This window comes from Medicago truncatula, chromosome 4 (genome assembly GCF_003473485.1).
Source record: "Medicago truncatula cultivar Jemalong A17 chromosome 4, MtrunA17r5.0-ANR, whole genome shotgun sequence".
Classification (NCBI taxonomy): Eukaryota; Viridiplantae; Streptophyta; class Magnoliopsida; order Fabales; family Fabaceae; genus Medicago; species Medicago truncatula.
Window position 1 is genome coordinate 41,268,263 of NC_053045.1, and position 12,027 is coordinate 41,280,289.

A 12,027-nucleotide genomic window follows, 5' to 3' on the forward strand; every position below is an offset into this window, starting at 1 on the left:
AGTTTCGCCCAGATCATTCTCTCAGTTCCAACCAAAACTTGAACGAAATTGTAGAGCACGTGCTTGCTTAGTTGGTGATGAGCTGTGATCAAGCCTTTGTAACTTGCTGCCCACTTGATGATGTTTGCTTAGATCATCTTGATGATGTCATGTAGCTTGGAGATAAATATTGATCCTTTGAATATTCCTTTTCCTCAAAATTCCTTAATGGATCGAAAAAGCCACATGAGGGCCCAAGGATAATTTTTATTCTTTTTGCTTCCAACACATGTGCAAGAATATAATTTATTTCCTTTGTTTCTTTGTCCTTTAATGCATTTCCAAGAACCTTGATTTCTTTCCTCTTTAAGTGAGACAAAAGAGAATATTTGCTTTGGTCTTGATCTTAATTATGCATATCTTGATAATTCCCCAAAAAGCTCATATTTGTTCATATCCATTTTCAATAAAGATTTTGTTATCCCTTGTGAGTGCCAGAACGTTCTCTTGCTTTTACTAAACATTCTCATGAAACATTTCTCACAAAATTCATTAGTAGATAACAATATAAATTAAAGTAAATATGTTTGTTATCTTTAAAACATCAATAAAAGATTTTGCTCTCAACAGTTTCAATTATTGTAGTTTTGCAAAGAGGCTAAATCATAGAGGGCCAAAATTATAGTTTTTGTATTTAGGGAGCTAAAATTACAAGTTTTTAAAAGTTAGGAAAAAAGTGCACTTTAGCCAAAATATTAATATCTTTTTTCTATAACTTACTTCATAAAATCTAATTTCTATATCTAACATCTAAACTAAGTCTAACATCTAAGTTCTAATATCTAACATCTAAACTAAGTTCTAAGTTATAACATCTAACCTAACATCTAAATCTAATTCCAAAAATAAGTGATTTACATCTTTAAAATCATGGTTGCATATAATGGAACAAGAAATCATGATAAAACCTCTCTTCCTAAGATTATCATAACTAGAAAGAGTGTTTTAAATGAGTTTTCAAATAACTAAAGACTTATACGTAGGAAACACTTAGGACAAAATGGGTTCACCCCAATTTGCTGGTTGAGATGCATTATCACAACAAAAAATCGATGGAATTCCGACGAAACTTTTTGAGGAAGAAGTTGTTCCTCGCTAAAATTATGTTTTTTTGAGGAACATTTTCCTCATTATACCAGTGTCAGGAATATCTATACAAACCCAATTTTTTATGTCAATTTTCATGGAAAGTCCGAGGAACTCTTTCTTTGCCATGCAACAACAGTGACGTATGGTAGGAGCACGCATTTTCAAGCTGCATTCCGAGGAAGATGTTCCTCGCTAAACATGCAGCAGATATTCCTTCAATGTTTGGATACGAGTACTTTTTATTTTATTATGATGGATAATTTTTTATCTTTAGTTTTATTTGTATGATAATTTTATATTTATTGCATATTAAAAAAACTATTTAAAATGCGTCAAAATACGCCAATACGTGTTGATTTTTTTTTATTAAAGACCAAATTTTTATTAAAAAGTGAATTTTACATTATTTATTCTTTTTCGAATTTTTTATCATAAAAAAATAGAAAAAAAACTTAATTATTATAAAAAATAATTAATTAATGATTTTTCCGAGGACATATTTCCTCAGAATGTGCAAAATGAAAATCAAAATTTATGCGGAAAATGGGCGGGATTTTTTTATTTTTGAAATATTGGATTCAAAGGAAGAAGTTCCTCGGAATGTTCATTAAAAAAAAATTCAAATTTCTTCTAAATAACACCCACTCTTAACATAATTTTTTAATTTATCATTTTTCTCATAACACTTTATTTTCTCATCCTCCTCCTCCTTCTTCTTGAGGTCTGGTTTACACTATTTTTACTTTTATCATGTTTCGTTTCTTTAGATTTTTCGGTGAAGGTTTTTAATGAGGAAGATGTTTATAACCCTTGGTTGTATTTGTTTGGGGTCTTGGTCTAGTCCCCCTTCTTTAAAAATGTGAGTGACTACAAGATAAGTTTTTACAACATCAACTTTAATAGTTTAATTTTCAAATAAAAAAAATACAACAAAATAAATTTATAATAAACATAATAATTTTATAAAAGCATTTTTATTAGTTCTAAAAAGGCCTCACTCAAAATTTGGTTTAGGCCTTAACATATAATGGGCCGGACCTGATTGTATACCATGTTATAACATTATGTATATCCTATCTTATTATCATATATTGAAATACTAATAGACAACCTTTATTACACAAGTACTTCACCAAGAGTGACATATCCTAAGAATTTTGACTCCATACAAAAAAAAAATGACATTATCAACAACAAAGGAGAGAGAGAAAAATCATGGAGAACCAGACCTCACAAGTTCTACACCGAATGAGATTTTGTCTTCCATATCGACGAGGCCGTGAGAAGTAGCATCCTTTCAAAGAGATGGGTGCCTTTATGGAAGAATGCATCACACCTTGACTTTGATGTGGCACGCGTGCTGAAATCAATGCTCATTCAATCCATTGAAGAAGCCGCTCAAAATTATAATGATATTGTTCATGCTCTAAAATTTGAATTCTTTAACCCTAGAATGTGTGAATCCAATTCAAGGTCCTAATAATCAAGATCGAAAACCTAATTTTCAGTCTGGGGTATTTTCTACATTCTATTCACTAGAGGTGACCAATTATGTATTAGAGAGTTCAATTTTATCCGCGTTTAAAAGCTGTGAAAATTTGAAGATTTTGAAATTGAAGAATATATATAATTCTACATAGGGAAACCATAAATGATGTTTTGAAAAATTGCTTGGGTTTGGAGAAGTTTAGCCTAATTCAGTCATATGTACCCGGTATACTTGAAATTAAAAACCCTAGTTTTAAGTGTTTGGAGCTCAAGTTGTTGATTCTTAAAGGGGTAAATGTTTACGTCGAAGACCTTTAAGTTGTTGTGATTGATTCTTTAACTTGCTCGTCCAAGGGTCTGAAAATTTATTCTCAAAACCTCAAGACTTTTTATTCTTCTTATGATTCAACTGTGAAAATTAAAGCATCCTTGCGAGGACAATGTGTCTGCAACTTTAAGAAATTATTGAAAATTGCAACGATATTATTGTAGGTTCTTCTCATTCTATTTTTTTATTGGTTATAAACTGTGATTACTTTCGATATCTATCTTATTATAGTTGATATTACATAAACAAATCTAGTTGATGCAACAACGATTATAGTCGTGATTTCTAGATCGATTATACTTCTTCTAGAACTTTGATGTAGCAATTATAACATGAATTTTTAAAAAGATTTTTAATAATAATCTAGATTTTGACGTCAAGGTATTTGATATCTCCATGATTGTGATTGAAGATGTATTTGATTGTAATTATTTATGATATTTAGAATTGTTTTTTGAATAAGCCAAAATGGAATTATATACGAAATATGATAGTCCCAAACGTACAAGGTGTGCCTTAGAGACTACCTCAGGAATCAAGAGTTATAACGATTACAAACAAAACACAACAGAAAATCATTAGCCAATGCCCAAACAAACAAGAGGGCTTGACCACCACTGCTGAGTCCCAAAAACAAAAGTAACTTTTTTAACTTTCAACCAACCTAAAGACAGCAGCTTAATCTTATCTAGTAAACAAGGGATGGGAGTAACAACATGATATCTCAATTTACAATCTTTAAGACAATAGTTGCAAACAATAATTTAAATCCTTGTTATTTTACTTTGAATATCCGTTTATTAACTAATGAATATTTAATTTAGAATAATATAATGGCGTCTTGTTGATATGAATAATGATTAATTTCTCTTTCATCATAGTATATAAGAAGATTAACCAAGTTTTAAATATGTTTAAATATAAATTTTATTTGTGCCCTTATTTATTATGAGAGAGAAAATTAAAAGTAAATAAGTTAGTGGAATAAAGATGAATTAATTTATGGATATTCATGAATTTTTTTTTAAATATAAAAGTGTATTAAATGAAGATGACTATTTTTAATGTATTTCTTTGGTCTTGGTCTTGATGTTTTATGTGACCGGAGGGAGTAATATTTTTCGAAATCTGTTGACCTTATCAATTGAACTGGATTTGAATAATAATATAAAAGAAGCTTGGGCACTTTCATACATACTAAGGTCATGCAACTATCTCAATACTCTCGAAATTGCTATACCGGTATGTGAATATTAACCTTATTGTACTTTAATCTTCATTATGTTATTGAATTTTTTGACATATGCACATTGAAGAATGACTCTATTTTATATCATCTATAACATTTCTAATGAAATTGTGTTTAATAGATGGAGGCAGCTTCATATTTAAGTGCTATTTTTGAAGATTTTGCTCTACCATTTCCTAAGTCAATGTTTTGGGAGAGTTGGGAAATATACAATTGTATCAATCACAAGTTAAAATTTGTGACATTGAAAGGATTTACAGGCAAAGAGCAGGAAGTGATGTTTTTGAAGCATTTGATCACAAGAGCTTATATGATGGAAAAAATCAATGTAATTTGTGATTCGGGATTTGTTGATGAGGCAAAATGTCTTTTGTTACTTCCAAGAGCTTCAACTCATCTTTCAATCATAGTGAAGTTTGAAAATAAGATTCAATTTATGGACGATATTGAAATCTAAGAGAACATACTACCCCTGCAAGGTAATTTTCATATTTTATAACCATATTTTTTATAAAAATAAAAAAATAAAAAATAAAAACATAGGAATGTAACACCCCAAAGTTTCTCTTGCTTAATTTAATATTTTTTTACGGTTGATTTTATGAATGTTATTTGTGATTGGGTTGTACTTTGAGTTGGAATAAAATTAAAATAGAGTAGAGTGGATTTCCACATGTTGAAAGTCATTTTTTGGGGGGTAAGGAATCATTGTGAATCTAGTTACTCTATTATGAATTGAATCACTACTATGTTATTGCCTTTGAATCATTTCACAAAAAAATACCAAGTATTTTGTACACAAGTTTTTAGTATAAAATGTACTTTGGATTGTTCCGTTGAGACTTATTTAGGGAGTCTAACTAGTAATCCATTTTTACAATTAAACCTATCTTCCCCAAACACTCTCTTTCAAACCCTAGCCATTCTCTTTGACATAAACTATAATTTTAATGTTCTTTGTTACTATTCATTTCGTCCAAGATCACAACATGTATTGACATGACTTTGTACTATAGCTATTGTTTGTGTTTTGCTTTGTTAGTAAGGAGTAATCCACATTTTTTATCCCTAAAATTTTGAGACGATTCATTTTTAACCTTTGCCTCAAATGCACTTTTGGATCTTAAGTATCATAATTGCGCAATTTCGACCCTCGATTTTTTTGGAATGATTTTGGCGCCTTATATTTTCATGATATGTAATTTGTAATTTGTTAGCCTTCGCCTATTTTTCCAAAAAAATTACGCTATCGTAATTATTAACACGACACAAATTCCAAAGTCAAGATGAATTTTCTTTAAAACCAAAAGCCTAAAAACCATATGTTGAGAACCAACTGAAGATTTTTCCAACGTAGGTTTATTTGAGATGTTTCAAGATTTTTTATTATTAATTTTCAAGAAAAGTCATGCTGACTATAAATGTATATATATAAATGACGTCACTTTGGTGTAAATTTGACAAAAAATGGTGCATACTAAAATATTACAAAGGGGGAGCAAAATCTCTCCGAAAAAGCTATTGTCCATTTGAAAAATTTATTGAAAGAATGATTATTTATTATTATTGATAATATGAATGAATAATTAAATGACATTGAGATCATTGCGAATCATTTATGTGATTGCTACTATTTTTAAGCGTCTTTCTAACAATTGCTTCAAGGATCCATAAAATGAAAAATTGTGTTAAAAATAATTGTGTATTTTGTCAAGTAATATTATGCCATATTTTCTTCCAAAAAATTACACCACTTTTCTTTCTAATTTTTTTTAGAAACAACTGTACTGTTTACACATGGTTTACAAACATTTCACGCGTGCATCACTCATGATCCTTCAAGTTTCAAAGACGACAGTTTCCTTTAGCTGTCTCATTTTTCGTGACAATTAACAAGAGCTAAGGGAAATTACTGCGACATGTTGGATTATATCTTTCAACGCCAATATTTTCACATGGAGAATTATATATTGCCGTCTCAAGAGTTACATCCAGAGAAGGGTCGAAGATATTGATAATTAATGAAGATTGTGAAGATGTTGATGTGACGTCTAATGTCGTGTACGAAGAAATATTTCGAAATGTATAATATTTCATAATATATGCTATGTTGTCATTAAAAACCGTTTATTTCTTTGGTGTAACATGTTTGGTTGGCGATACAATATTTACCGATATTGTAGCTTTTGTTTGGCGATAAATTTCGTTTCTACAGTTTAATTTTTTAAATTTCATTCTACAATATTTCATTTTACTATATATCAAATTATTCCAGCTCATAAGACCCGTGCGGCGAACAGATCGGCGTTCTAGTTTACATTATTCTAAACTTCCCCAAACACTCTCTTTCAAACCCTAGCCATTCTCTTTGACATAAACTATCATTTCAGTGTTCTTTGTTACTACAGTTCATTTCGTCCAAGATCACAACATGTATTGACATGACTTTGTACTATAGCTATTGTTTGTGTTTTGCTTTTTTAGTAAGGAGTAATCCACATTTTTTATGCCTAAAATTTTGAGACTATTCATTTTTAACCTTTACCTCAAATGCACTTTTGGATCTTAAGTATCATAATTGCGCAATTTCGACCCCCGATTGTTTTGGAACGATTTTGGCGCCTTATATTTTCATGATATGTAATTTGTTAGCCTTCGCCTATTTTTCCAAAAAAATTACGTTAATCAATCGTAATTATTAACACGACACAAAATTCCAAAGTAAAGATGAATTTTCTTCTAGACCAAAAAAAAAAGATGAATTTTCTTTAAAATCAAAAGCCTAAAAACCATATGTTGAGAACCAACCGAAGATTTTTCCAACGTAAGTTTATTTGAGATGTTTCAAAAAATTTTATTATTAATTTTCAAGAAAAGTCATGCTGATTGTTGAATCAAAATATTTTTTTTGATTTACCCTGTAAAATAATTTTTTATTTTGGAATACCCTCTAATAGGTCATAAAAAAATGAAAAATTTCTGCAAAAAAAAAAAAAAATTGTTTTTTTATGAACTATTAGGGAGTATTCCGAAAAATATATATTTTATTGGGTGGGCAAATAAAAAAAATATTTTACAGGGGGGAAACCGGAAATGACCTATATTACAGGGGAGCAAAGCACCTTTAACCAAAAAAAAAAAACTAAAAGAAGTCTCTCTAGCACAAGATGTACCAGAGGAAAAATGGCTAAGCGAATATATTAAAAAAAATCAGAAGATGCCTCTCTAGCACAAGATGTACCAGATAAACCTTAGAAATTTAGTAATTACACAAATCAGACCACACTATAACAAGTAGCCAAAACTTAAAAATTACAAAGAATTATGAAATAGTTTGTAAGCACAATATAGGGTTCAACCTCCAAGTAGAGTTTAACCTTTTTAGATAAAGAAATAAATTATTCCATCTTGTTCTAAAAAATCTTCCCGTTGTGTTCCTTTCAAATAGTAAAAAGCACCGAAATCCAAATGATGTTAAACACCAAGCGAGAATTCTTTAAAAATCCTCCTAACCCACCAAACTGAATCGAATGATATAGTAAAGTTCCGTGAAAATTAGTTGAATTCCCTGACCAGCCAGCTATCAAGAGTCAAAGTCGACCATATGAAGCACAATTAAAAAATAAATGGTTCATATCCTCTACAAAACCACAACCCGCTGAACAAAAATTATCATCATTCACCAAAATATGTTGCCTAAACAAGTTATCCTTTGTTGCTAGATGATTCATAAACAAATGCTAGATACAAATGTTAACCTCGAGCGATACTGTCTTGAGGCACAACACATGATTGAAACCTTCATTGTGAACAACTTCAGTAACAGTCAAATTATTTTAAGAACTTTTAATTGTATAACGTTGGGAAGAATGAAGCTTCTAAACCCACTGGTCTTCTACTTCAACCTGCAAAACAATATGAGACATCTGATCCACACACTCTCTCGCCAAATCCTCCTCTCACTCAAACAGCCTCTGACACCATTTTCATGCCTCACCATTAACCTTCCAACCTAAAAAGTGCATCTGCAACTGTTGCTAATTTATTGTCATCCAACTCAAAAAGCCTACTAAAACAAGCTTTTAAAGTAGATTCATCAAGCCACGGGTCCTTCCAAAACAACATAAACAACCCATCACCCACCCTCTTAGTAATATTAAGCAACAACTACCACTCGTCTAACATGTCAACATCCATTCTAATTTGGTTAAAGAATGGCCACCAACCCCCCGACCAAAACATAACACCCCCTTTCCTTACCATATTTCGCACAAATCAAATGGTACCTGAGGGAACTTTGAAGAAGGAAAAGAAAATAAACGGGTATGAAGGATAGTACAAACTTGAGGAGAATCAACTGACCCCCTAAAGAAAGATTTTTACTCTTCCAACCAGACAATTTATACACAACAATCAAGTTATTATAAGCACTTTTAGCCGTATACCGTTGGGAAGAATGAAGCTTCCAAACCCACCGGTCTGTCACTCCAACCTACAAAATAAAATGAGATATCCGACCCACATTCTCCCTCTCCAAATTCTCCTCCCACGCAGACAACCTCCGGCCCCATTTCCACGCCTCACCATTAACCTTTAAACCTAAAAATTGCATCTCTGCAACAATTTCTAATTTATTGTCAACCAACTCAAAAAGTCTACTAAAACAAACTTCTAAAGTAGATCCATCAAGCCACATGTTCTTCCAAAATGATGCAGACATTCCATCCCCACCTTCATAGTAATATTACCTAACAATCACCGCTCGTCTAACATGCCACCACCCATTCTAATTTGGTTATAATTAATTCAAAAGTATATAACCCAAAATTTCACCAAACTTATTATTATTTTTTTATATGTTATATCTTTTATAATTGAATGCTTCATATTTCATATACTCATGAGAAATGTATGGAAAAAAGACATACCCAAACGGGCGTAACACTCGCACCGGCAAATATCTCACCCTGCAAGTATCGTATCTGAGCCATCTAGAGTAAAGGTTGATCCGATCGAACGGACATGTCTGATGGTGTCATCATACGAAGACATGATAACACACACCAAATCCAGGTGATCCAGATGTTGTCTGTATTCGTCTGGTGAGGACATACCCGTGAGCGGTATATACATCAAGGCGTGTGGATGTTGATGGTCTCGATATCCACCCCATGCATGCACCCATGCCCCTGGAATGCTAATACACCCAAGCCTGCAACAAAGACAACAACAAATAAATATACAAACAATCAAGACATACAAATGAATAAACATACATACTTATTTATTCATATCTGCAACAAAGATAAGTAACCTGACAGATGCTTGGTCTTGTAATGAAAGACATTGTTAAGCTCCATGTACAGGTGTGCAAGGGCAGCAACTCCCCATGCATAATCAGAGACAAGCTCCAAGTTTTTGAAGTACCTCAAATAAGCAACATCCACATAGTGGGCGCTCTCAATCAAATTACGAGCATGGTAGGCCGCATGTGCCTCCTCAATACGCTCCTTGAAAATTCTCTTCAAATAGCTAAATCGTGCATGCCCACCTCTCCTCTTGTCCACCTCGGTCCATGTGTCTCCCTCATAATCCCCTAACAACTCCATCGTCATCTGAAAAGCCTCAGCCCTGGGCACACCTTCATTGGACAAGAGCATACCATCAATGGGAAGATGCATCAAACGAGACACATCATCGAGTGTCACTGTCATCTCCGCACACGGAAGATGGAAACTCGATGTCTCCTCGTGCCATCTATCCACAAATGCAAAACACAACTTGCAGTCAATCTGGTTGTAGCTGCTATCCTGCAGCCATGAAAGACCGTGGCTCTCAGCCCATCCCTAAACCATCGTGCTACCATCCTAGCCTTGTTTGAATCATCATGTATCGCCTCTATCTTCTTCCCGTTGTTTACACATTTTAAATTGTCACGCCACTGCAAAAATTAACATCAGTTTAACAATAATCAGAATAATACATGACAAAAATTCACACCAGTTTACAATCATTAAAGTTTCACAATAATAGGTGTAGTGTCTTACCACTCCATCAGCCGCCATCTTGGTCACGTGAACATGGTACTTCGTCAGCATAGTCAAGTCGTGTGGGCCACCAGGATAGTCATCAAGCTCCTCTAGCTCTGGCTCTGGTTGCACACGCTGCTGCTCATCATCACGCACCTCCTGAGCATCAGAATCACCCTCCACCTGCACCTCCATCTCCACCTGGGGCTCGTACTCTGGCTCCTCCACCTGAGATGATCTCTCGCCATCATTACAATGTGCCCTTCCCTTGCCCCTGCCACACCGGGGAACTCTACCATTCGGCCGCAACCTCTCCAAACGCTCTCTCCTAACAGAACCATGCATTGCTTCTCCATAACCCTTGATACGCTCAACATGTTCCATATATGTAACATGAATAAAAGGGTAACACACAATCAACAGAAATCCACCAAACTGTAAAAAAAATGCCTACTAGTACACTTCGGAATATAAAATCCGAACTATGTTCGAATTTTATAATATGAACACGTTCAGTGCTCAGAAGAAGAAAAAATCGAACTCAAAGACTTGCATGCAGAGGGTATGAGACCTAACCTTCACTTTGGTGTTTGATAAAGCTTCAAATGTGATGATTTTGAGTAAAAAACTCCAACATTGGACCCAATTTGTGGGTTTCGGATTTGAGATAAGGGAGAGAGAGAAAGCAAAACTGTAAAATGGGGTAAGTTGTTGAGCTTGCTTATATATATATATATATATATATATATATATCGAAACGGTTCGGATTTTATAATTCAAACTGGTTTTCGGATTCTAAAATCCGAGGGGCATTTTGAAAATAAAATAGGGGCGTGAGAACCTCGTAGCGTGGGAAAAGTAATATTCTTTCTTTTAAACTATTATAACCAAAGGCCATAAAACCAGTCACAACCCACATGAATAGTCCTAGCGTTTCACCTTCTGTGACGAAAAGAACTTGAAGAAGCAAATAGCCGTAGTTGTAATGAAAATATCATGGAAATCTCTCACACACATCCCTACTAAAGTGTAACCCAAGTCAGAAAAGATTCATATGCATCAACGTTACATGTCCATGTTGATGACCAGGCTCATTATCCATCAGTATTCACACTCTATCTAGTAGTTCCTTGGAAAATTAGAACACGTTAGAGATGCTCTTGGAAGCATTATGTACTTAAACCAAGAGGTTCCATGACCATTACCGTTACCACAAATGGCCTTACCTACACCGTCCTTCGCGGCTTCGATCTGAATGCTGGAACATAATTGAACTTGTAAACTTCTGAGGAAAAGAGAGCATTAGCCACCTAGCTGTGGTGGCTCAAAAGAATCTCAGTAAAAGCAAGAAAAACTTGTATTGAAAAGTGTTTCTCCATTTGCATTTACCAGAATATAAAACAAACAGGTTAATTTTGGAAGATTTTCCAACTCGTTTCATGTGTGTATGTAATTCCCTAAAGATGAAGAATTTGAGTACCTTCCAAAATGCCACAACTAAACATATCATTTAATACCAATCAAGTTGAGAAAAAGAACGTGCCTGCAACTCTACAAGTGGTGGGTCGTCCAATAAAATAATCCAGCTAGTTATGCTGCTGGCGTGATTGATCAAATCAGCAGGAGAAAAATAAAAAAAACTAATCCACCTTAAAATTATTTTTAAGGAATACAAACAAATTTGAGCATTCTCTCATGCTCAAGATGGTATTGGAGTCAGATCTTGATCTCAGAAAATCAAAAGAAGACATGTGCACTCCATTGACTTCATGTGTCCCTTTTTTTGGTTCACAGATTATTCATTG

The 12,027-nt window shown here is 33.4% G+C and overlaps 1 protein-coding gene across 2 annotated transcripts; it reads right to left on the reverse strand.

The window, feature by feature from the left end:
* Window positions 1-7,377: 7,377 nt before the first annotated feature.
* Window positions 7,378-11,726, reverse strand: LOC112421090 (uncharacterized). 2 transcript variants are annotated; one of them, XM_024781296.2, is made up of 3 exons: window positions 10,241-11,726; window positions 9,508-10,134; window positions 7,378-9,405 (listed from the first exon to the last, which is right to left on the reverse strand). In XM_024781296.2, exons 1-2 carry the CDS (start codon window positions 10,604-10,606, stop codon window positions 9,904-9,906), a joined length of 597 nt encoding a protein of 198 aa, XP_024637064.1. In that variant the 5' UTR covers window positions 10,607-11,726; the 3' UTR covers window positions 7,378-9,405; window positions 9,508-9,903. The 2 variants fall into 2 exon arrangements, with proteins under 2 accessions (XP_024637064.1, XP_024637065.1); XM_024781297.2 differs by having other exon boundaries at window positions 9,474-10,134.
* Window positions 11,727-12,027: the final 301 nt, after the last annotated feature.

Coding starts and splice junctions, on each gene's coding strand:
- LOC112421090 (XM_024781296.2), bottom strand. CDS start 10,606: ATGGAACATGTTGAGCGTATCAAGGGTTATGGAGAAGCAATGCATGGT. Junction 10,135..10,240: donor AGATGGCGGCTGATGGAGTG/GTAAGACACTAC, acceptor TAATTTTTGCAG/TGGCGTGACAATTTAAAATG.